The following is a 27,113-nucleotide window of genomic DNA, read 5'->3' as shown; positions in this document are numbered from 1 at the left end:
ACACCTTCTTCTCTCTGGAGAAGAACCTTAAAGTCAGAAGTGAAAAAAACCTTGATTTAGCATAGAAATTTATTGTCATATAAGTCTATGTTTTTAATTCCACAGCAGAAACAAGATGTTACCCTCAAATCTACTGACCAGAGTCTGATTTATAAAGTATATGTAATTCAGTCAATAGAATCAGTTCGTGTTTCTACTTGCTATAGGCTACTTCCAATTCTTCTAATGTTACCCTGAGATTAATACAATAATATTTGTATAATACTTCTATATTACAAAACAGGTTTACTTCATTCCCTTCATTCTTCACTACATTCTGTGAAATCAGATAAAACAACCTGGTAGATATTGCTAGGAAACTAAGAAATAACAGCTGGAATTGTAAAGATGAAATACTTTGTGACTTTAATGTAACTAGGAGTTACTTAGTGCCAAAAATATATTTCTTAACAGGCACTAAACACACTATATGTATTGCTTCATTGTTCAGACAGTCACCAGCTTACTATAAAAAAGATGGTGTTTTACTTAGCTTTTGCCAAGGAACAAACCACCCCCAAAATTAGTAGCTTAAATAATCATTGTATTTTTCTCATGATTTGTGGGTCAAATATTTGCAGAGTTTGGTTGGGTTGTTTGTCTCTGCTGCCAATGGAGTCAACCAGGATGGCTGGGGCAGGGGACTGCTTCCAAGATGGAGCTAATGTTCTTTGGCATCTCTCTTTCCATATGATAGATCATGCTTCAAAGTTCTCCATGTGGGTGTTTCTCTTAGCATGCTGGTCTTAAAGTGGCACTTCTTTCATGACAGCTAGCTTCTAAGAGAGAGAAAGCAAGCTGCCATGGCAGTTATGGGACATTGTATAACTTCTATCATAGTCTATTGATCAAAGGGTCCCAGGGTCCACCCAGATTCAAAGGGTAGGGTGTGGGTGGGGGATTTATTGTACCTCTTGATGAGGACACAGCAAAATGACACTGTAGAAGGGTATGTGGAATGGAAGACATTTTTAAACCATCTTTGGAAAAATACAATGTATCACAGACAGATTAAAAGATTCATTTGAAGTCAGTATGTGTTTAAGTTACCTATGGCTGCTATGACAAATTACCACAAATTTAGTAGCTTTAAATAATAAAAATTTATTGTTTTACAGTGCCAAGAGTCCAAAACCAAAAGGGCTAGCAGGGATCCATTCTTTCTGGAGACTTCAAGGAAGAATCCCTTTCCTTGCCTTTTCCAGCTTCTAGAGGCCATCTGCATTCCTGGGCTCATGGCGTCATCCTTGTATGTCTACCAGTTCTTGCTTTATCATTCCATATCTGACTCCATATCTACTACTGACTCTGGTCTCCTGCCATCCTGTTATAAGGACCCTTATGGTTTTATCGGGTCCTCTCAGATATCCCAGGATAATGTCTCCATGGAAAGATCTTTCATCACATCTGCAAAGTCTCCATTTGCCATATGAGGTAACAGTCACAAGTTCTAAGGATTAGGACATAGGTATGTCTGGGGTGGGGAGGGGCAGGCAGGGTGGAGGAAGGAGGTCATTATTCAGCCTACCATGGTGAGTTAGAATATTTTCCCAAATAAGTCTTACCTTACACATTGTGGGGGTGTTTCTGGAGCCCCTATCTTAGTCCACTTTGTGTTGCTATAACAAAATACCACAGATGGGCTGATTTATAAAAGACAGAAATTTACTTCTCCCAGTTCTGGAGGCTGGGAAGTCTGATATCAAGGTGCTTCAACATCTCATGAAGGCCCTCTTGCTACACCATCCCACAGTAGATGGCAAAAGAGTTAGGGTGAAAGAGCAAGAGGCTGAATTTGCAGCCTCAAGCCCTTCTATAATTGGTGTTAGGCCATTCATGATGGTGGAACCCTAATGACCTAAACACCTCCCATTAGGCCCCACCTCCCAACACTGTTCCATTGGGATTAAGTTTCCAGAACATACTTTTTGAGGGTCACATTCAAAGCCTAGTATTTGCTCCAGCCCCCAAAATTCATGTCCTTCTCATGTGCAAAATACATTCATTCCATCTCAATAGTCCTGATATGGTTTGGCTGTGTCCCCACCCAAAAATCTCATCTTGAATTCTAACCCCCACAATCCCCATGTGTCAAGGGACAGACCAGGTGGAGGTAATTGAATCAGGGGGGCGATTTTCCCCATGCTGTTCTCATGCTAGTTAGTGAGTTCTCATGAGATCTGATGATTTTGTAAGTGTTTGGTATTTCCTTCTGCGTTCATTCTCCTTCCTGCTGCCTTGTGAAGAAGGTGCCTTGCTTCCTGATATAGTTTGGCTGTGTCCCAACCCAAATCTCATTTTGAATTGTAATAATCCCCATGTGTCAAGGGCAGGGCCAGGTGGAGATAACTGAATTATGGGGGCAATTTCCCCCACACTGTGCTCATTGGTAGCGAGTAAATCTCACAAGATCTGATGGTTTTATAATGGGAGGTCCCCTGCACAAGCTCTCTTGCCTGCCACCAGGTAAGAAGTAACTTTGCTCCCCATTCACCTTCTGCCTTGACTATGAGGCCTTTCCAGCCATGTGGAACTGGGAGTCAATGAAACCTCTTTTACATTATAAATTACCCAGTCTCAGGTATGTCTTTGTTAGCAACATGAAAATGAACTAATACACTTTCCCTTTGCCTTCCGCCATAATTCTAAGTTTCCCAAGGCCTCCTCAGCCATGCTGAACTATAAGTCAATTAAACCTCTTTTCTTTATAAATTATCCAGTCTTGGGTATGTCTTCATAATAGAGTGAAAACAGACTAATATAAACCCCAATGTATTAACTCATATGCACCAACTCAAAAGTCCAAAGTCCAAAGTCTCATCTAAACCAGATATGGGTGAGACTCAAGGCATGATTCACCCTAAGGCAATTCCCACCAGCTATCAGTTTCCAAAATGCAATGAGATAAGCATGATAGATGTTTCCATTACAAAAAGGAAAAACAGGTAAGAACAGTAACTGGTCCTAAGGAAGTCCAAAACCCATTAAGAAAAACAACATAAAATGTTAAAGCTCTAATATAGTTTTCCTTGACTCCATGTCCTGACTTCTGAGCACGCAGGGGTAGGGGCTGAGCCCTCAAGGCCTTGGCCAGCCCATCCCTATGGCTTTGCTGGGCGTAGGCCATGCTGCGGCTCTCACAGGTTGGAGTCTTGTGCCAGCAGCTCTCCCAGACAGAAGTTGCATACTGGTAGCCCTATAGTTCTGGGCTCTCGGGGCTTCCCAACTCCCATGGCTCCACTAGGCATTGCCCTGGTGGGGGCTCCCTACAGTGGCTCTGCTGCTGTAACTAGTCTCTGCCTGGGCACCCCCGGGCTGCCCATAGTAACCTTTGAAATCTAGGTGGAGGCCACCGTGACCCCACAGCTCTTGCATTCTGTGCATCTGCAAAATTAACACCACATGAATGCCACCAAGGCTTATGAGGTATGTACATTCCAGAGTGGTGGGTTGAGACGCACCTAGGCCCACTTGAACCATAGTTGGGATGACCAAGGGACACTGTGCTGAAATTCAAGCAGCAGAGTCCCTAGGTCATGCAGAGCAGTGGTGGTCCTGCAGGTGCCCCTCTGGAAACTGCATCAAGGTCCTGCTCTGGGCCAGTGATGGGAGAGGCAGCCTCAAAAATCTCTCAAATGTCTTTGAGGTCTTTCACCCATTGTTTTGAAAAACAGCACCTGGCTCCTTTTATTTATTTATTTTAATTTCAACAGGTTTTGGGGGGAATAGGTGGTGTTTGGTTACATGTATAAGTAAGTTCTTTAATAGTGATTCCTGAGATTTTGGTTCATCCATTACCCAAGCTGTGTACACTGTACCCAATATGTAGTCTTTTGTCTTTCACCCCGCTTCCACTAGTTCTCCCAAGTCCCCAAAGTCCATTGTATTATTCTTAAACCTTTGCATCCTCATAGCTTAGCTCCCACTTATGACTGTGAACATACAATGTTTGGTTTTCCATTCCTGAGTTATTTCACTTAGACTAAAGAGCCCCTGGCTCCTTTCTATTCATGGTAGTCTCTTTGGCAAATGGTAACTTGGGACACACCTTGGTTTGCTCTCCTAAAGACCTTTTCACTCTTTATATGACCAGGCTGCGAATTCCCCAAATATTTTTGCCCTGATTCCCTTTTAATTATAAATCTCATCTTTAAATCATTTCTCTTTTTCTCATATATTACTGTATGCAGTTAAAAGTAGCCACAAAGGCTGGGCCCAGTAGCTCATACCTGTAATCCCAGCTCTTTGGGAGGCCGAGGCACGTCGATTACTTAAGGTAAGGAGTTTCAGGCCACCTGGCAAACATGGCAAAACGCTGTCTCTACTAAAAATACAAAAATTAGCCAGGTGTGGTGGCACCCACCTGTAATCCTAGCTACTCGGGAGGCTGAGGTACAAGAACTGCTTGAACCTGGGAGGCAGAGGCTGCAGTGAGCCAAGATCACACCACTGCACTCCAGCCTCGGCGACAGAGACTCTGTCTCAAAGAAAAAAACAAAGAAACAAATAACAAAACAAAACGAACAAAAAACCAAAAAACAAATAACCCATTAGAATGACTGCCTAAAGGGTGAATGAAAGTGGAAATGGAGGAAATGGAGATAGAAAGGAATATGTATGTATTTTTGAAAGCAAGTGATGGGCCTTTCAAACACCAGCGATCATAATATACTGTCAAAGGGGCGGGGTATGAATAACTCAGCCTTGTGCTCCTCCAGTCAAAACAAGCAAACATTCAGCCTTTTATGTGATACCTCTTCCGTGACTTAAAGACAGAGGGGTATAAAGTAGTTTCTTGGAGAAATAAAAAATTTACCTGACTCTTGATCCATTATAATTCCAATACAACCTTTGTCTAGGAGTCAGTGGCTGTTTGAACTATTTTTTAGAATTGACAAATCAAGATAGCTAGGATAGTGGTGCCTATAGAAAGTGGCAAAAGGAAATCAGTTTGATTGTTAATAAAACTAATAGTGAAAAATATAAGTAAAGGTACATGTAGCAAGATCTTTTCCTAAGAGGTTGTGCCTTGACCACTAGAAACTCTCTTGAAAGGATCTGTTTCTTAGCCTTTCTCTCCTGTGGTCCTAATTTCTGTTTTTAATCCCTTTTCTTGTGAGAGCTTCCGCATCAGTTTACAGAAGCAGAGACAATCCCCCTCCAGGTTTCACCTTCCTGTTTACCCTCCTCAATTTTTACTATTCCTGTTGTGTGGTAAGAAAGAGAAGTGGGAATATGAGGGTTCTGTATTACACTGCTTTGGAGTAGCAAAGCAAATGGCTCTTCACACTGTAATTCTGAATGCACTTTTCCATGAAATTATTATCATGAATATTAATGTAGGCTTCTATATAATGTGACTTATGTGTTTAAGCTAATGTAGTCTGGCCTGGGTTCTAAACTCATATGAAACATTTCACTTGGGTATCCAGCCTCAGAGCTTTCAAATTTTGGCTGTATTCACTGTAAAATTTGCCAGAGATGCGAAATGAAGCTTTCTCAAAAACGATGATTCTAATGAAGTCTTCACACAAGAATAAATGAAGTCTGAGAGTAGATGATTCAAGAGGAAGGACAAATGAACCAAAGATAAGAATACTCGAGACCTAAAACTACTTTGGTTTTACTGGGGCTGAGTTTGGCTCCCTTCCTCTCTCTCTTGTACCCTTTTGCCTTACTACCTTCCGTCATGGGATGATGCAGTAATAAGGCCCTTACCAGATGATTAGCACCTTAATATTGGACTTCCCAGCCTCCAGAACTGTAAAAAATAATTTTTTTCTTTATAAATTACTGAGTCTGTGGTATTCTGTTATAGCGACACAAAAAGGGCTAAGACAAAACATTGGTGCCAGACATTGGGTTGCTGCTATAACAAATACCTGAAAATATGGAAGCAGTTTTGGAACTGGGTAATGGCTAAAGGCTGGAAGAATCTGGAGGAGCAGGCTAGGAAAAGCCTAGATTGCTGTAAATGGAACATTGAGGATGCTTCTGGTGAGGGGTCAAAAAAAGAGAAGACATGTAGGAAAAGAATGTAACTTCTTAGAGATTACTTAGTGTCATGATTAGATTGTTGGTAGAAATATGAATGCTAAAGGCCATTCTGATGAGATCCTAGATGGAAGTGAGAAACAAAGCACTGGAAACGAGAGTAAAGACCAACATTGTTACAAGGTGGCAAAGAAATTGGCTGAATTATCTCCATGCAACCTCCTGGGCTGCTCACTGCAACCTCCACCTCCTGGGTTCAAGTGATTGTCGTCCCTCAGCCTCCCCAGAAGCTGTGAGAGGTGACAGCATGCTGGCAGCCCTTGCAGCCCTCGCTCGCTCTCGGCACCTCTTCTGCCTGGGCTCCCACTTTGGCAGCACTTGAGGAGCCCTTCAGCCCACCACTGCACTGTGGGAGCCCCTTTCTGGGCTGGCCAAGGCCGGAGCTGGCTCCCTCAGCTTGCAGGGAGGTGTGGAGGGAGAAGCGAGTGGGAACCGGGGCTGCGCCCGGCACTTGCCAGCCAGCTGGAGTTCCCGGTGGGCATGGGCTTAGCTGCCCGCACTCGGAGCAGCTGGCCAGCCCTGCCGCCGGTCAATGAAGGGCTTAGCACCAGGGCCAGCGGGTGCAGAGGGTGTACTAGGTCCCCCAGCAGTGCCGGCCCACTGGCGCTGCGCTCAATTTCTCGCCGGGCCTTAGCTGCCTCCCTGCAGGGCAGGGCTAGGGACCTGCAGCCCACCATGCCTGAGCCTCCCCCGCCTCCGTGGGCTCCTTTGCGGTGGAGCCTCCCGGGTAAGCGCCGCCCCCTGCTCCAGGGTGCCCAGTCCCATCAACCACCCAAGGGCTAAGGAGTGTGGGCCCATGGCACAGGACTGGCAGGCAGCTCCACCTGCGGCCCCTGTGCGGGATCCACTGGGTGAAGCCAGCTGGGCTCCTGAGTCTGGTGGGGCCTTGGAGAACCTTTATGTCTAGCTCAGGGATTGTAAATACACCAATCGGCACTCTGTATCTAGCTCAAGGTTTGTAAACATAACAATCAGCACCCTGTGTCTAGCTCAGGGTTTGTGAATGCACCAATGGACACTCTGTATCTAGCTACTCCAGAGGGGCCTTGGAGAACCTTTATGTCTAGCTCAGGGATTCTAAGTACACCAATCTGCACTCTGTATCCAGCTCAAGGTTTGTAAACACACCAATCAGCGCCCTGTGTCTAGCTCAGGGTTTGTGAATGTGCCAATCGACACTCTGTATCTAGCTAATCTGGTGGGGATGTGGAAAACCTTTGTGTCTAGCTCAGGGATTGTAAACGCACCAATCAGCGCCCTGTCAAAACAGACCACTCAGCTCTACCAATCAGCAGGATGTGGGTGGGGCCAGATAAGAGAATAAAAGCAGGCTGCCCCAGCCAGCAGTGGCAACCCACTCGGGTCCCCTTCCACACTGTGGAAGCTTTGTTCTTTTGCTCTTTGCAATAAATCTTGCTGCTGCTCACACGTTGGGTCCACACTGCCTTTATGAGCTGTAACACTCACCATAAAGGTCTGCAGCTTCACTCCTGAAGCCAATGAGACCATGAACCCACCGGGAGGAAGAAACTCCAGATGCACTGCCTTAAGAGCTGTAACACTCACCATGAAGGTCCGCAGCTTCACTCCTGAGCCAGCGAGACCACAAACCCACCAGAAGGAAGAAACTCCGAACACATCCGAACATCAGAAGGAACAAACTCCGGATACGCCGCCTTTAAGAACTGTAACACTCACCGCCAGGGTCCACGGCTTCATTCTTGAAGTCTGTGAGACCAAGAACCCACCAATTCTGGACACAGCTGGGATTACAGGCTTCGCCACCACTCCTTCCTTCCTGGCTAATCTTTATATTTTTACAAGAGATGGGGTTTCATCACGCTGGTCAGGCTGGTCTTGAACTCCCAACCTCAAGTGATCCGTCCTCCTCAGCCTCCCAAAGTGTTGGAATTACAGGCATGAGACATCATGCCCAGTGGTTACGTGTATTTTTAAAATTTGTAAGTGTTCTTGAAAATACATATTTACAATTTCATGTCCATGTTTTTTTTCACGTGTGTAAATGGTTTTGTGTTATATATTACATCCTCTAATATTTTTTCTCAGAACTTGGTTTTTATGATCAATCCATGCTGCTACATATAATTCATTGCTACTAACCACTAAGCATTACACCACAGTATGCAACCACCACTTTATAATTCTTTCTACCCATGATAAGACACTCAAATTACCTCCAACTTTCTACCTCTACAAGAAGGTGGAAAGTACATCCTCATGCATGTCTCCTTAGTACCTGCATAACAATTTCTTTGGAATAGATACCCAGCGGTGGAATTGTGTGATCATTAAATAGGAACGTACTTAATGGCTCTCAGAGGTGCATTCTCACCAGTGGAGTATAAGGATTTCTACATCCTTGCTTTCTAATTTTTGGCAGACTAATAGGTAATAAAGTAATATCTCATTATTTTTCTGATTTCTAAGGAGATGGAGCATATTTTCATGTCATTTTCCAAATCTGAAAGTTTTCTTCTTTGAAAATTTTCCCTATTTTTTTTTTACCATTTTTCTATTGATCCTTATTTGTTTTTCCTGCAGATTTGAAAAAAATTAAACATTTATAAATATCACCTCTTGATATTTATATTTTTGATATTTATTTGACAGGCAGATCTGTCATTTGTCTCTTAATCTTACTATTCATGTCTCTCTTGTAAGATAAACTCTTAATTTTGTTGTAATCCAATTTATTATTTCACCTTACTATTTGTGAATTTAAAATTTTCTCCCATGCCATCAGTCACAAAGATATTCTCCCATATTGTTTCTTTAATTTCATAGTTTTATTTTAACATTTTTGTCTTTATTCCATCTAGAATTCACCTTTACACTTGGTGGTAATTAGAAACCCACATTTATCTGTCTGCTAATAGCTGACCACTCTTCGCAATACCATCTTTAAATAATGCACAGTGACTTACAGTATCATCTTTATCAAATACTAGGTTGTCATAGATATGAGTCTTTCTCTGAACTTTCTGTTCAGTTTCATGTTCTGAAAATACCATATAGTTTTATTTCTATAGCTTTGTATTATTAATATTTGATAAGGTATTTCTCTCTTTTGTATTTTAGACATGTGTGGACTTTTAGTTCCCCACTTATATTTTAAAATGAGTTTACTGAGTTTCTCAAAAATATTTTTTTAAACAAGATTGCTCTGAACATATAAATTTGACGATGGCCACACATAGTACCTCACACCTATAATTCCAGCACTTCAGGAAGCCCTGGCAGGAGGATTGCTTGAGCCCAGGAGTTTGAGACCAGTGTGGGCAACATAATGAGACCCCCATCTCTAAAAATATAAAATATAATAAAATAAAATCAATTTGAGGAGAACTGATCACTTTATAGCATCACTCAAGATCATGAAATATCTTTCCATGGCTTTAATTCATTTTCTATGTCTTCAATTTGAGTATTAACATTTTCTCCATAGGGTTTTTATGTGTTCTTAAGATATTTCTAGATATGTTATGGGATTTGCTGCTATTGTGAATGGTATCATCTTTTTAATTTCTACTAGACTATTGCTTGCATAAAGAACTACTATGGATTTTTATAGGAGACTCATAGAATTATGTAATCTCTTATGTGTTCTTATATTTTGTCTATGGATTCTATTTTTTTCCAGTATTATATCAATTAAAAGTAATGACAGGAATATATTATAGCTTATGATCTATACAATCCCTATTTTTCTTCTCTTATTGCATTGAATGTAACCTCCAGTACTTTTCTTTTTGTTCTCAACCATAGAGAAACTATATCTAAATTTCATTCATTAGGTATAATGTTTACTGCAGATTTTGTTCACTTTCTTTTTCTTCTTTTCTCTGTCTTTCTCTTTCCATCTCTCCCTCTCTCCCTCCCTTCTCAAGCCAATTTGCTCAAAACAATCCTATCTTATTCTTTTTATAGCTGACATTACCTTGTGCATTATTAATCCTGAACTGAAGTGTGAACATTTGGAAGATTAATTATATGGTTATTCTATATTTAACCTTTATCAACCTCAGAACCTTTTCTTATATTCTTAGTTTGACAAACGCTTTTATCATAACTAAGTAGTGATCTCTATCAACTGCTTTTGCTGTATGAACTGAGGTAATAATATACTTTTAGTGGTGGGGTCTTACTATGTTATCCAGGCTGGTGTCAAACTCCTGGCCTCAAGTGATCCTCGCACTTCAGCCTCTTGAGTGGCTGGGATTACGGGCATAAGCCACTGCACCCAGCTGATTTCCTGATGTTAAATCATCTTTAAATTTCTGGAACAATTCCACTTGATCATGATATTATTTTTAACACACTTAAGATCGGACTGAACATCATTGTATTTAGAATTAATTCAAAATCAAAAGGAATGCTATTTTTCTTTTCTTTTATTCCCTCACTTAAATTTTAAAATGAGTTTACTAAATGTTGTCTTTATTTGATTTTGAAGTCAAGATTACATAAGCCTCTTAGAATAAGCTCATTTTTTAAGGACAATATCTTAGTAAGGGAAACATTAACAATTTCTTAAAATTTGGAAGAGTTCGTTTGTAAAACCATCTGGATCTGGGTTTTGGGAGAGACAGGAAGAAGAGGGCTTTGGCTGCGGTTTTAACTTGTTTAATACCTGTTTATATAACTAAGTTCTCTATTGCTTCCTGTGAAATTACAGATATTTTATGTTTTTCTAGGAACACATCCATTTTATTTAGGTTTCCAAGTGTATTTGATATAGCTCTTTGTAATATTTTATGATAATATTTTTAATCTGTGTTGAGTTTAGAATATTTTCCGTTTCTATCTTGTACTCTATGTATTGGTATTTCCCCTTTCTCTTTTTTGTTTTTCCTTGATTATTCTTGCCAGATGTCAGCCTCACTTACTAACCTTTTCAAAGAATGAGAATGTTCTTTTGTTAATGCTCTCTTTTGTTTTTCTATTTCACTTATTTCTATCTCTGTTTTTGTTATTTTAAAACTTCTTGTTACTCGGGGTTTGCTCTATTGTATTTTTTGTGTTTGTTTTCTCATTTGGAAAGTTCAGGTCATTTTTTAAATTATCAAATCTGTTTTGTCACTACTGCCTTGTCAGTTAGAACCCAGTCCCCCACCACACATACCGGCAGGCCAGGCCAGCTTTTCACCTACCCAGGCATTTCTTAAACTTCTTCTTGTTGTCATTTTATTTTGCTATTATTAGTGCTTGGAATCTTACTGTTTCTTTAGAGAAGATTTGAGGGGAGGGAGTCAGCATTCTGAGGTAATTCACCAACTTATCTTAGAAACTAAAAATAATTTCTTTTTTTTATTTTTCAGGTTTTTTCCTTATTTTATTTTTTGCCAGCTCACATCAAAAAATGATTTCTAATGTTTATATTTAGGCTCAGAGTTCACCATTCTTCCCAGGAAGTTTCTCTCTCTTTACTAGAAACACTCACTCTATTAGGTGATACTAGGCCTATGGAAATGGTAGTTATTTATTCCACTTCTTACAAAAGAGAAGAACACAATTTAAAAACTGTAATGAAACCCAGAGTACTTATTTCCAAATCACATGTTTTCAAGATAGTACATGGAATATGTAGGCCAATTGAAGTGCTTTATCAGCCCCTGAAAACGAAGTCTAAATATTACCCCAAATATAAGGGTTACAATTCTTTAATTTCTTTGGTGACCTTATCTCACTGCAGGGACCTTTCTGTATGAGCTGTTGTAGTTAGCAAAACCACTGTTAGATTTACCAGAGAAAGGATTGTTTTGTTTTGCTTTTCAAATTAGAGCCATTGGCCTATAGAATATACACATCAAATAAAAAAAAAAGTGTAACTTAGACAGGACATTTTTAAAAATTGTTTTTAACAGTGGAATTCACCACACATGCCTATATACAAATAAAGACCAAAATATGAAATGTAAATTTAAAAAAATCATAATAAAAAGTATATTTTTGTTTCACATGATGGGTTGATTAAACAAGAATACATCTGAAGAAATTTTGACACATTAAGTTATTTATGTACATTGACTTATTTGGTGATTTAAAAGCTCTGAAGTTAGAAAATATAGTTACAGTGCACACTTAAAACTACAGAAGCTGGAAAGCTAAACAACTTGTTTGACCTGACACAGTTAAAAATGTTTAGGTCTGAGGCTGAAGCCCACATCTTGTGTTTTTGTTTTAGTTTGTTTTATTTTATACTTTGGGTTTTTTTACCATGTTGCCAAATGAGATAGGCAAAGAGAAGAGTTGGGCAGGGCCAGAAAAGTGGAAGTTAAGAGAGATACGAGGATAAAATTATGAAAAATATTTTCATAATCTAAGGAACTTCCCCAGAACACATAATGCTGTATTAGCATGGTATTTATCTTTATCCAAATGTACTCTGATCAAAGGAATGTATCCTCTACAGTGTTGTGCATGCAAAAATGCAGCCTCATTACACGGCTGTAAGAAGCAAGAGTTAACATTGTTTTTTTAATGTACGCATAATATTTAACAGCCAAATATTGTCTATTTTTATTATAAAATATTTACATTTCTATCTAAAATTTAAAAGCTGAAATAGTCTTGATATACTATCTTTTCTACACTTTAATAGTACAAATTCTTGGGTTTTGTTTTGAAAAGTTAGGAGTAACATGTAACTTTACAAAATAAAACATCTTTTTCATGGATGTATATCCATATCTCACTGCCCTTTTAAAATACACCAGCTAAGGCTGGGCAGGGTAGGTCATGCCTGTAATCCTAGCACTTTGGGAGGCTAAGAAGAGTGGACACTTGAGGCCAGGAGTTCAAGACTACCCTGGCCAACATGGCAAAACCCCGTCTCTACTAAAAATACAAAAATTAGCTGGGTGTGGTAGCACATGCCTGTAATCCCAGCTACTTGGGAGGCTGAGGCACGAGAATCACTTGAACCAGGGAGACAGAAGTTGCGGTGAGCCGAGAGCAGGCCACAGCACTCCAGCCTGCGTGACACAGTAAGGCGCTGTCTCAAAAAAAAAAAAACAGTTAACCCATGAAAACACATATGCTCATAGACTATGTCTAGCACCTCAATATAACTGAGCATCAGCCCAAGAGCTTCATGAGAAAGACATGAGAAAGAAAAACACTAAAATTTAAAATGCCACATGGTAATTAAAGAACCATTCCAAATTTCTCAACATGTCTTAAATATAAAGACAGCAAAATTGCATATAAAATGATGCCTCACTCCCAAGGATAATGAAATTACATTGGATGGAAGAGATAGGTGGAGAGTTAGACGGGAACATATCTAAGTTCCCTTCCATTTCTAAGATTATATAATTGAGATGTTTTGAACTTACCTAAGTATTTTGGATAAAAATAATCCTAGAAAGAAGAAAAAGAAAACATATATCTTAGCAAACCTAAATTTCATTATAGAGTTAAAACTTAATTTTATAATGTGTTTTCATAGTAAAGATGCAAATAAATTACATATAACCATCATTTTCACATTATAATTTTTATATAGTAAAATATACCAAGAGAAAACAATAGAATTAAGCCAGTAAGATACTTAGGCTTAAAGAAATATTGATCAATTAATCATGTTTCAAAAGCTTCTAATCTGAAAACAAGCTGTATTTAAGATGGTAAATGTAATCATATATGCCCTCTTTTGGTACATCCTTTAATTTTTCCATAATGATTAGATAACCATTTGACACATTTTATGTCATAACGGTCACCCATACCAGATTCAATGTTGAATCACAGTAACATACTCTTTTTTTTTTTTTTTTTGAGACGAGGTTTCTCTGTGTCGCCCATGCTAGAGTCCAGTGGCATGACCATGACTCACTGCAGCCTCAACCTCCTGGGCTCAAGTAATCCTCCCATCTCAGCCCCCCAAGTAGCTGGAACTACAGGTACATGCCACCATGCACAGCTGGTTTTTTGTTGTTGTTAATTATTTTTTTGTAGAGATGGGGGTCTCACTATGTTGCCTAGGCCTCAAACTCCTGGGCTCAAGCGATCCTCCCGCCTTGGCCTCCCAAAGTGCTAGGATTACAGGAGTGAGCCAAGATGCCCAGCTAACAGTGACATCCTTTGAAGTGAATTAAAATAGACATTTATCTTGTACATCTTATGTACATGTAGTACCATATTTATAAAGTTGTTGTGTACCAAAAGTTTGTCTATAAATCAGTCATTTGGAGTAAAAAATGTGCTTTCTTAAAGAGAGAAAAACGTTAAAAATTTCTGATAGTAAGGTTCTCAGGCTGGTCCACGAAAGCATTCTTAAGCCATAATATATCTAATGTGTACCATTAACAGGACAAGAATACCTCATGAGAAACTAGAATTTCTACACAAAGACATATTCAATGTTACCACTTAGTAAGTACAGAACATAAGCTCTCATCCAGAACTGAGTCAAAGGCCTCATTCTTTCCTCCTCTCACATAAAAACCTACACAATAGATGATGGGATTCAAAGGTGTTGTTGCGACCGTCAAAGGAATATATTAGAGATGTTGAGACATAAGTAGTACTGTGGGGACTGGAAATGTGGACTGTGGTATTAGGGATGTGGACGGGGAGTGGTTGGGTAGGGTCGAAAATGATCACACCTGTAATCATGAGAATCATAACACAGTAACAAACGTTTGGTGGGGGTGGGGCGGGGGTGTCACTGTGGTCACACGTGTAATCCTAGCACTTTGGGAGACTAAGGTGGGCAGATTGCTCGAGCCCAACCTGGGCAACCTGGCAAAACCCCCTCTCTACAAAAAATACCAAAATTAGCCAGGTGTGGGGCTGCACACCTGTAGTATCAGCGACATAGGAGGCTGAGACAGGAGGATTGCCTGAGCCGTGGGGTTAGGGCTGCAGTGAACCGTGATCATGCCACTGCATTCTAGCCTGGGCAACAGAGCAAGACCCTGTCTATAAAAAAAAAAAAAAAAAAAAAAAAAAGGAACTTTTTTTTCATTTCTCCCCTTTCTGTCTTGTTCTTTCTGTCATTTTTTTCTCTTCTGTCAATGAGACCAATGCTAGAATTAGTGGAAGGGAGGAAGCACATAAATGAGTTTTCCTTCCTCACTATCTTTCCTCCTCTGCATCAAGGTCTTCTCCCTCACTGGGCTTTTGCTGCTTAGAGGCCAAGCTGATAGAATATATCTACTATGTTAGAAATACATACTCAATATTAATGAGTGATGTATATGGTACCTTGGGCAGACAGGCATGCCTTACAATATTCCAGAATAACAAAACAAAAATTAGAATGGATGGGGTAAAAAATAGGTAAAACAAGAATGGCAGAGTGTTGATCATTATTAAAGGGGTGGAGGAGTTTGCATAATGAAATTTATTACACTGTTCTCTCTACTTTGAGATCTATTTAAAATCTATTTAAAATTTCAATATTAGATGATACCTACAATTGTGACTTAAAATCTTTCATGTAAAGTAACAGTGGGCCGGGCGCCGTGGCTCTGTAATCTCAGCACTTTGGGAGGCCGAGGCAGGTGGATTGCTTAAGCCCAGGAGTATGAGACTTGCCTGGCCAACATGGCAAAACCCTGTCTCTTAGTAGATTACGTCTCTAATACAAAAATTAGCCAGGCATGGTGGCACATGCCTCTAATCCCACCTACTCAGGTGGCTGAGGCACGAGAATCTCTTGAACCCAGGAGGTGGAGGCTACAGTGAGCAGACATTGCGCCACTGCACTCTAGCCTGGGCAACAGAAAGAGACTTTGTTTCAAAAAATAAAAATAAAAATAAATGCCAATGGAGAAATTTAATGAAGCATTGTGATAATAATCCAAACTAGCATGTGCGCGCGCACACACACACACACACACACACACACGTTAATACTTCAGACATCCTCTCCCCTCCCTCTAACACTATCAAATTCTGGTTAGAAGAAAATATTTGCAAACCATGAGGTCAATACTATTTGCTGATAATGAAGTGTAACTGAACTATAATTTAGTCAGAACAAGCTGTTATTGGTGATCATGTCTGCCTAAAAAGCCCATTTTCCTTTAAAGGTACTTCCTCTCCCCTCCCCCTAACACTATCAAATTCTGGTTAAAAGGAAATATTTACAAACCATGAGGTCAATACTATTTGCTGATAATGAGGTGTAACTGAACTATAGTTTGGTCAGAACAAGCTGTCATTGGTGATCATGTCTGCCTAACAAGCCCACTTTCCTTTGAAGGTACTTCCTCCTGAAATGGAAGTGGTTATGTGTGGAAGGTGATACACACAATTATCGACTTTAAGATGGAACAGAAGGAAGTACAGGCTGGAAATGTTCAGTCTGTAGTTGTATGTCTAGATGTGTGAACTTGATAGTTTCCATAAATGCTTACCGTTTCGGGGTCATTTTCAAAGACCTCCCTGGCTTCTTCTTTATTGCACAGTTCTTCGATGCATTCTCTTTCAAGATTACCCTGTTTGGTTTCTTCAAGTAAAGAATTTGCACGACGCTTCCTAACCAGGACTTGTGAAGCCTGTTGCTTTGACAAAACTGAAGGAAAAAATAAGTTTATATGAATTAATCATTTTTCCAGCTAAAATATATTGTTTTATTAAGCAATAAAAGTTAAAATCATTTTCTGCCTATGAATTGTATGACATTTAAAATCAGTATGATCGAACTAAGAAAAAAATGCAGATATGGAAGCACGTTGGTTAACAATTCAGAGAGCAGGTTTGGTGTGCAGCTGTAGCCCTTGTATGATGGTCTACACAAGTTATTCAGGTTTATACTTGAGGTTAAACACACCAGATAATATTCAATACTTCCTTCATTATGACTACATCAGAGAAAACATGCTGAAGGCCAGGCGTGGTGGCTCACCTTCGTAATCCCAGCACTTTGGGAGGCTGAGGTGGGAGGTCCACCTGAACCCAGGTGGTTCAAACCCAGCCTGGGCAAAATAGCGAGAACCCATTTTTACAAAAAACAAACATATTATATATATATAGTTGGTTTTTTTTGAGACGGAGTCTCGCTCTGTCGCCCAGGCTGGAGTGCAGTGGCACAATCTCGGCTCACTGTAACCTCTGTCTGCCAGATTCAAGTGATCCTCCTGCATCAGCCTCCTGAGTAGCTGGGATTACTAGAGTGCGCCACCACATAAAAATATTAATTGGGCATGGTGGTATGCACTTGTAGTCCTTGCTACCTGGGAGGCTAAGGCAGGAGTGCCATTTGAGTGCAGGAGTTCAAGGTTACAGTGAGCTGTGATCATACCACTTTACTGCAGCCAGTAAGACCCTCGCTCTAAAAAAAAAAAAAAAACTGAAAAAAAAGAAAAAACATGATGAAATGCCTATGTCAAAAGCCATAGTCTTAGCCAGGCCTGGTGGAACATGCCCGTAATCCCAGCTATTTGGGAAACTGAGACACGAGAATCATTTGAACCAGGGAGCCAGAGGTTACAGTGAGCTGAGATCCTGCCACTGCACTCCAGCCTGGGCAATAGAGCAAGACTGTCTCAAAAAAAAAAAAAAAAAAAAAAAAAAGCCATACTATCTTTAAAGCAAGAGTAATAAACTTTCTCAATTTTAATGAAAAACCTTTGTGATCTCTGTGGAGATTGTTGTTGAACAGCAACAATAAAAATAACAAAGTTCAATATCAAGCAACAGACTGGAGGAAAATACTTACAGCATATAGAATAGAAAAAATTGCATCCAGATAAGCCGACCAATACAGAAATGCATGTACGGTTGTATATAAAATCATTTCTAAAATATAAACAAACTATAAAGAAAACAATATAAACAATCATATAAACCAACACTACAGAGAATAAATGGGCAATAAACATTATAAAATGTTCAAATCAAACTATTTTAAAAATTATATTTTTGCATATTAGACTGGCAAAACTTTAAAAGAATGATAATATCAATTATTGGTGAGAGTAAGGGAAAACATGTATTCCTGTACACTGGTAGTGGAGCATAAACTGGCAGGTTTTATTTGAAGGTATTTTGGTAAAATTTAAAGCACATATATTCCTCATCTCAACAACTCTGCTTCTAAGTATGTCCTACATATATGCCCATGTGCTGGAAAAAATAGAATTGTTTATTGAAAGACTGTTTGTGAGATCAAAAAATCAAAAATGACTTAAATATCTATCAAGAGGAGCACAGGATCAGGCACGATGGCTCATGCCTGTAATCCCAACACTTTGGGAGGCCAAGGCAGGAGGATCACTCGAGCCAAGGAGTTCAAGACCAGCCTGGACGACAAAGAGAGACCCCACATCTCCAAAAAATTTTAACAATTGTCCAGGTGTAGTGATGCACACCTGTAGTCCCAGCTAGTCAGATGCCTGAGGCAGGAGGATCACTTGAGCCTGTGAGGGGTCAAGGCTATAGTCAGCTATGATCACACCACTGCCCTCCAATGTGGGTGACAGAGCAAGACCCTGACTTTAAAAAAAAAAAAAAAAACAGAGAGGAATGGAAATAAAAGCTATAATAAACCCGTATTGTGGAATAATATGCAGTTGCTAAAAGGAAGATACTCTTGTACTGGAGATCTCAAAGATACAGTTAAAATGCAAAGTTAAAATGCAAGTTGTAAAATGCCACACTAATAGCATAATTCTCTATAAATCAGCTAAAGTAGTATATATGTAAATATCATGTGGAAAAATACACAGAAAAGAGTTTGGAAAGAAACTGCTAATACAACAATTATATTTGGAGAAAAGTATGGAGAGTGTCGAGTTTTGGTTTATTATTTTAGCATGTTAATACAGCTTTTTAATGAAAAATGTAAAAAACATAAATAAAACCTCCAAGTAACTTTTTTCCTGATTTTAACCACAAATGGTTCTTTCACTAAGAAGATAAACAAGTAATATAAATGTCTGAATTTCTTTCCCTTTTCTTGTCTCTTATTACCTTGTAAACAATAAACAATAAATACTCAAAAGTTGACAATAGAAGAAAGAAAAAAAGCAAAAAGACTTATCAACAGTCACTCACCGTATTTATTAGTTAAGTAACTAAAAAATCTTGCAAGAGTGAAGTAATATTACTTTATTTCTCTGACTTGCCAAAGCAGAGGTTTAAATGTAATGGATAAAAAAAAAATTGTTTGGGTTAGATTTGTAACCCTATCTCTTGCCATGTTTATCATGCTCATTAAAATAGAGATTAAGTCAAGGCAATATGTATATAAAAGATGGTACTCTGTGATCATGCTATCTGCCAAGTGTGTTATTAACTTATCAATGAGAGTCCTGCCAACAGTGAAAGAGCCTGACGTGGGCAATTATCTCATTTATTTGAAGTAGCTTTACGCATGCTAGTTTGTAACAAATACAGCAAAAAAAACTGGACTTTTTGAACTTTACAGCAACTATGTGATTCTTTCTGGGGAAAACCATAACACTTTCATTGAAGGGTGAATACACTGATTCAATTTTAAAAATCAAGGTTAAATGCACTTAGGAAATAAAGCTCCATATATATTCACTTCTTGGCATTTTTTCCTTACACAATAATAGCTTTTGGAATTAGGAGTTTGATAGTGATTTTTAAGAACGTCTCTTTCCCCGTATGGGCCCCCACTAAAGGGTACAAAGCAGGTGTAATAACACATACTGTATTCATGCTTGTGAAAGCAAAGGTCTAAATCACCAAGAATAGCCAAGGTTTTTGAGTTCTTGGGAATGTCCACTTAAGTTTATAAAAGTAAACATAACCACCTTTATTATTTAAGAGATGATAAAACTCAGGCAAAAAGCATGCAACATATTTTTGCATAATTGTAAAGTGAATAAACAACAAAACTACAGCTAGATCATAGGCATCCCAACTCTCAGACCCGCAATCCATTGTTTATTGTCTGCTGCTTTTCAAAAATCAGGAAGTTTTATTGTCTCAATTGTTGAGAGGAATATTAAAAAAACGAAAACTGTTATGCTTCTGTCCTACAGGAAAATTAAGGTAACAACAACAAAAAATTTTGTCTAAATATATTTGCACCAAATTTGGATTTCATCTAGTTCAGCCCAACAATGCTTTAAATTGATATGATACATAACAATGTTCAAAGCATGAATTAATTATTTCATTTGATTTTCACATACTGAAATAAACTATAAGACAGAATTATCATCCCTATTTTCGTATTGAAGAAATTGAAGCTGAGAGAGGTGACATGATTTGCTACGAGTTGTGCTAATGGAATTCAAATATACCCATCCCCTTAGCCCAGTGCTCTTTTCTTGAGTGTATTCTGCTACTCAAATGTCCATGATGTACCTGATTTAATTTTTTTATTTACATATTTTTATTTGGAAATGTGTTTATCAATACAGTGAAACTAAATTATAGAGACACTGATGTCATTAGTTTAGATATAATTACTTTGTAATAAAAGACATAGTAATTAATATATGATGTACGATTTTAGAACTTCAGTGGAATGGGTAGCTTCATGTTGATGCCATTTCAACAGTGAATTATTTCAGTCTACCTACTTTGCAAGAATGTCACCATCTCTAAATAAAAAAATAATCCTTGTGGTCTAGAATTACTTTGGTGCCTCCATATTCTGAGAGAAGTACTTTATCTCCAGCTTTCACACTGACGGCTTGAATCCGTTTCCTTTAGGGCCGAATCCAACAGCTACTACTGTTGCTTGCAATACTTTTCCTGAGAATTTTCTGGAAGCATAATGCCTTCTTTGGTTATGGTTTTGGCTGCACTACTTTCAGCCAAACAACATTCGGTCAAAGAGCAGAAGAAACTTTCTACATGTTTGGTCCCTCATGACTCCCGCTGCCACAGCTCATACTCTGCTCTTGCACAACTGCCATGAGCTGACTTTAATTTTTGTAAAAGAAATTATGTGGTTGTGCAGTGGATAAGGTCACTATCTTAAATAATTAGCTGTCCTTTACAAAATAAACCCATCCATCTAAGAGAATGGCTTTCGAAGCAGTCTACTGCTTCTTGCCAGAAAGTTACAGGCATGACATCATGAACCCAAATTAAAACTACAGGACTGTGGGATGAGACAAGCACGGGGTCTGAAGTGCTTTCACCAATTGACTCAAAGTTCTTCTGCCCAAAAATATTCACCCTGCTGACATGGAGCAGTATCTAAAAAGTTCCATTATTTACCATAATAACCATGACATATGAGCACATAAATGCTGTTTTACATTATCTCCTTTAATCTGAATCATAACTGTTCTAAGTAGATTAAAATTTTCTGTTTTTTATATGAATAAGCTAAAATTTAAAGTTGAGTTAATTTTAGCAAGTTCCCACAGCTGAGAATACAGACAACCAGCATCCAAACCCTGTCCTCTTTTTGTATTAGCACACTGTCCCTTACTCATTTGTTTCACTTCTTTGTATTAAGAAGTATCTCAAGAAAGTCCTTGTTAAAACCCAACTATGTTGCTTGAAAAGTGTTACATTCAGATTCAAAATTTTAGGTTATAATGTGGAGTTTATGAGTCTTTCAAGATAAGAAGTACAACTGAGTCAGCTTGATTTTTTTAACTTATCTGAGTCACTCTTTCTTCAAAATAATGACCAAAGCAGGTGAAACAATTATGACAATAATAAAACCACTGTGCAAACATGAACTGGAATTCTCTTTGAAATTGTATTCACAGCCTTCATATGTTCTCTTCATGTTGGGGGTAAATCTTTGTTTTTTTGAGTGTAAATTTGATTGACTTACCTCCAAAAAAGTAATTTATTGCTATTGGTTTCATAAGAGCCCCTGTAATGATAGTGATGTTAGCACTGCCTCTGTTAATGTCACCCTCTGTTCAAGGAGGGCAGGACCAAAGGTCTGCACGTTGTCCAAAACTGATCAGTCAGGTAAGGATGAGGTGGCAGATGGAGGAGGGTCCAGGCTTTAGGATAGCTTATCCTCTGAAGCTCTTCCATTTTGCTCCCTTGTTTTTTTGCAAAGATGGTTCTCACATTTTTCCCTCCAAAAGCTCATCTCTCTTTTAGTTCTGCTTTCCATCTCTCTTTTCCCTAGGCTCTTCTTATTTGGCATCTCAACAATGAAAAATTGCCCTTGAAAGAATGTTTCTGAGAAGAGAGCCTTTGGCTAGCATTTGGGTTGGCCGAGTATTTTTATCTTTGTCTGGGCTTCAGTGTTGGATGAGGTGAAGGAAAATGGCTTTCACTTTACAAATATAGAGAACCACCAGATGATACTTTGAGACATAACTGTGCTTCACACGTCTCAATTGTTGAAACAGTATATTTTGTTTAAACCAAGACTGAGGCTGTGTACTGTGGCTCGCACAAGTAATCCCAACACATTGGGAGGCTGAGGTGGGAGGATCCCTTAAACCCAAGAGTTTGAAACCAGCCTGGGCATCATAGGGAAACACCATCTCTACAAAAAATTTAAAAAGTAGCTGGGCATGGTGGCGCACACCTGGAATCCTAGCTACTTGAGAGGCTGAGGCTGAAGGATCACTTGAGCCCAGAAGGTTGAGGTACAGGGAGCCCCAAATGTGCCACTGCACTCCAGCCTGGGTGACAGCACAAGACCTTGCCTCAAAAAAAAAAAAAAAAAGCCTGAGAAAAAAGAATTGCATACATTATTTAAAAAATTAATTAATAATGGGCTGGCGTGGTGGCCCACGCTTGTAATCCCAACACTCTGGGAGGCCGAGGTGGGCTGATCACTTGAAGTCAGCAGTTCGAGACTAGCCTGGCCAACATGATGAAATGCAGTCTCTACTAAAAATACAAAATTTAGCCAGGACAGATCATGAGGTCAGGAATTTGAGATCAGCCTGGCCAATATGGTGAAACCCCGTCTCTATTAAAAATACAAAAATTAGCTGGGTGCGGTGGTGCATGCCTGTAACCCCAGCTACTCGGGAGGCTGAGGCAGAAGAATCACTTGAACCCAGGAGGTGGAGGTTGCAGCGAGCCGAGATCATGCTGCTGCACTCCAGCCTGGGCAACAGAGAGAGACTCCATCTCAAAAAAAAAAAAAAAAAAAAAAAATTTAACCAGGAGTGGTGGTGGGCGCCTCTAATCCCAGTTACTCAGGAGGCTGAGGCAGGAGAATCGCTTGGACCCAGGAGGTGGAGGCTGGAGTGAGCAGAGATTGCACCACTGCACTCCAGCCTGGGTGACAGAGCAAGACTCCATCACATTAAAAAAAAAAAAAAAAAAAAAAAAAAAAAAGCTAGTTAATAATGGTAAAAAAAAATAAAATAAATAATAATGGTAAAAATGGCTGTATATTCAAAAACGTATTTAAAATAATTACATTAACTATAAAATACTTCAGTTATTTTTCATAAAGATTTCTACCACAGAAAATTTCCAACTGGGGGAAGGAAGCAATTGAAAAAATGTGAAGGTTGCCAGGATTAAGGAAAACTCAAAGATGGGTTTTTATGTAGGGATTCACCAACTATTATCCTTGCTTTTCTCTAGATTTTATATTTTGTATCACATTGAGGATTATGCTGCTGTGCAACAATTTCTTCTCATATTGTGTTACGGGTTGGAATGGGTTAAAGAACATTCTGTAATGAACTGTATCTAGGTCTTTTTGAAGGACTGAGCAAATACTGACTGATGAGAAATACTTTACGAGAGTCAAAGATCGTAAGAGATAGGTGTGGATAAAGATTTAAATCCAGGGAGAGAAAAAGAAAAAGTAATCTGTGAATGAAATGTTGCACATATAAAGGCGAGTTCTAAAACATTAAGGATACGGGAGTGTAGGCTGGCATTTATTTAGAAGTAGAAAAGCCACTGGTGGAATTAAAAAAAAAAAAAAAGTGACCATTGACCCTCCATTCTGGAACAGATCAATGAATGAGTACAGGAGCAATGCCTGAACTATTTAACTACAACAGAAGCGAAATGGACCTCTCCTTACGCCAAGCTTTAATTATAACTTCAATTTACAGCCCCTTTCTAGGAAAAAAAAAAAAAAAAAAAACGTCACTCTGGCATTGTTTCCACAGATTAAAACCTTTGATTAACTAGACAGAGAAAGAAGTACACATTAGTTATTCCCTCCAAACAGCAAATATCTTTACTCGAATGATAGAATAGGCAGCTTTATCACCCAGAAAAAAAGTTACACTGGCCATTTCTTTTATTTGAATTGTTTATTCTTGGTCAGTGATAAATGAAGATGCTTCATTGAAGGGATTCAAGAGCTCAGATGTTGGCAAGGATAAAGAAGGAATTTTCTACAACTCTATTTTTTTTCTCCTGACTACTAGATTGCAAACTGGTTATGTTTCCTAATGCTATAACAGGAGGTCTTTTTCATGACATGCAGCAAGATAGTCCCACACTCAGCTTTCATTGTCTTTTTTATCTCCTACCCACTAGGACCCCAAAACATCATTTGATTTTGACATCATGCACCAAGAAGTTACTGCAGAGAAAATGTTTTGTTTTTGCTCTATTTGACTTACTTTGTTACAATTACATCAATATATTAGTTCTGTGGCCTGGGTCTGTATTTATGTTTGGAAAAGCAACAGGCAAAGTGTTCCTGGACATTTAAAAAGGCAACAGTAAAAGAATTCTCCTAATTTTGCAATATCGCCCTACTTGCAATAGCCCCTAGATCCCTGAAATGAGCATGTCTGAAACTGTGCTGAGAGGCTTAGAAGGATTTCAGATATCAATGGCGCTCCTTTGACTCTTAGGATATAATTTATTTTTTAAAGTGCTTATTTGCAAGTGAGATTACTTGGAATATTGGTATATCATCAAGTAAGTCTTTCTAATTCAATGTTTTTTTACCAGCATCTCAGAACCCTCTGTTGAATAACCAAAAGGCTTTAAGACACAGTCTAAATAACAGTGAAATAAAACAATAACTCATTAAGGAAAGGAGAGAACATCATTGGGCTAAGGAATCAAGGAAAAAAATAAAAATAAAACAAGCAGAAAGGAAAGAGGCAGTTAACATAGAAACTCAAGTCCACATTAAAAAAAAAAAAGTCAGCCACAGACAAAATAAAAAAACTACCTGTTTTTTTTCATAGTAAGTAAAATGATAAATAAGCATTTTCATTGTACTTGGCAAGGTGTTATGGACTGAATGTGTCCCCATCTCCCCCCCGCACCCCCTCCCTGCTACAAATTCATATGTCGAAGCCCTAACATCCAGTGTGGCTATATTTGGAGACAGGTCCTTTAAGAAAGTAATTAAGACTAGATGGGGTCATAATGTGACCCCCCTAAGATTAGTGAACCAAAAAATGGCAACAATAGACACTGATGACTATTAAAGGGGGAAGAGAGGGAAGACAAAAGAGTTGAAAAACTAACTGTTGTTTGCTATGCTCACTATTTGGGTGACAGGATCATTTTGCCCCAAATCTGAGCATCACATAATATACCCATGTAACAAACCTGCACACGTATCCCCTGAATCTAAAATAAAAAGTTGAAATTATATAAATAAATAAATATAAAAGCAATAATAATAATAAAAGATTAGTGTCCTTATAAGAAGGGACTCAGGGGAGTTCTCTATAGCTCTCTTGTGCTTTCTCTATCCCCTGTGCACACACCAAAGAAAGGCCATCTGAGTAGCCAGAGAGAAGGCAGCCATTTGGAAGCCGGGAAAAAAGCCTGCACCAGAAACTGAGTTAACTGAACTTAATGTTGGACTTTCTAGACTCCAGAACTGCAAGAAAATAAATTTCTGTGGTTTAAGCCACAAACTCTGTGTGGTTTTGTTGTAGCAGCCTGAGCAGACTAATACACAAGGCAAGTAAGTCATTGACTATTTCTAGCTGCTTTGTAAAGGCATACAAAGTGATGCTTACGGTTAATGATGGCAGAGAGTATTTATGGCTTCTCCCTCTAGGACCACACAAAAATGATATTAAGATAAACGTTTAAAAATTTTAAGGAGTAAGAGAATTTTTAAAAACATGTTTTTTGTTTAAAAAATATAACAATTGACAGCATGGGAGAGGTCATTATTAAATAAGTGATTTCAACAAATTCTCCAAGCTGGAAAGCTGATGAGAACCTGTTGGTGAATAAACAAGGGACAGGAAGAGTTGATCTGTAGCAGGACAAGCCGCAGACAAAACCTCTCAGACACTGAGTTGTAGAAGGAAGGTCTTTATTCAGCTGGCAGCATCAGCAAGCTACTGCCTTAAAATCCAAACTCCCCGAGTGTACAGTTTCTGTCCCTTTTAAGGGCTCACGACACTAAAGATTTCACATGAAAGGGTCGTGATTGATTTGAGCAAGCAGGAAGTATGTGAAAGGGGCTGCATGCACCGGTGGTCAGATTGAAACAGAACAGAGCAGGGAGTTTCACAATGTTCTTTTATACAATGCCGGGAATCAATGGATAACATCGGTTTCTAAGTCATGAGTTGATTTTTTTTTTTTTTTTTTTGAGATGGGGTCTCACTCTGTCGCCCAGGCTGGAGTGCAGTGGCGTGACCTTCACTCACTGCAAGCTCCGCCTCCCGGGTTCATGCCATTCTCCTGCCTCGGCCTCCTGAGTAGCTGGGACTACAGGCACCCGCCACCTCGCCCGGCTAATTTTTTGTATTTTTAGTAGAGACAGGGTTTCACCATGTTCGCCAGGATGGTCTTGATCTCCTGACCTCGTGATCCACCCACCTTGGCCTCCCAAAGTACTGGGATTACAGGCGTGAGCCACCATGCCCGGCCTGAGTTGATTTTTAACTACTAGGTTTAGGCCAGGCAGGCCCAGGCCCAGGCCCAGTTTTGGGCCTGGCGCTGGGCTGCCTGTCTTTGGTTTCACTTCCTTGTTTTTTCTTAAAACAGGTACTGAGTATAAAACAATATGAGAGGGTCTCTCTCTTCCCTCAGATCCAATATACACACTCAGAGTTATAATGGAAATAAGAACACTTTTGCCTAAAGACGCCTACAATGAAAGGAAGAACCCTTTTGCCTAAAGAGCCTCAGAAAGACTTTAACACAGCATTAGCAGGAGGGTGGCAGAA

General features: G+C 39.0%; 1 protein-coding gene across 4 annotated transcripts in view; it reads right to left on the bottom strand.

Annotated features, from left to right (window-relative positions):
* Positions 1–27,113, bottom strand: part of PROS1 (protein S) — a 105,493-nt gene that overhangs the window by 40,876 nt on the left and 37,504 nt on the right. For 3 of the 4 annotated variants that reach the window (XR_008523488.2, XM_054551234.2, XM_024245210.3), the window contains 3 exons: positions 17,786–17,881; positions 16,482–16,639; positions 13,452–13,476 (listed from right to left, as the gene is read on the bottom strand). Coding sequence is in view for 3 of the 4 variants with exons in the window: in XM_054551234.2 (XP_054407209.2) it covers positions 13,452–13,476; positions 16,482–16,639; positions 17,786–17,881 (279 nt within the window). In the remaining variant the exon portion in view is untranslated. The remainder of the gene's footprint in view (positions 1–13,451; positions 13,477–16,481; positions 16,640–17,785; positions 17,882–27,113) is intronic. The other variant, XM_054551235.2, reaches the window with a different exon arrangement.

This window comes from Pongo abelii, chromosome 2 (genome assembly GCF_028885655.2).
Source record: "Pongo abelii isolate AG06213 chromosome 2, NHGRI_mPonAbe1-v2.0_pri, whole genome shotgun sequence".
Classification (NCBI taxonomy): domain Eukaryota; kingdom Metazoa; phylum Chordata; class Mammalia; order Primates; family Hominidae; genus Pongo; species Pongo abelii.
The sequence above is the reverse complement of the archived record's forward strand: the minus strand, read 5'-3'. Positions and strand labels throughout refer to the sequence as shown.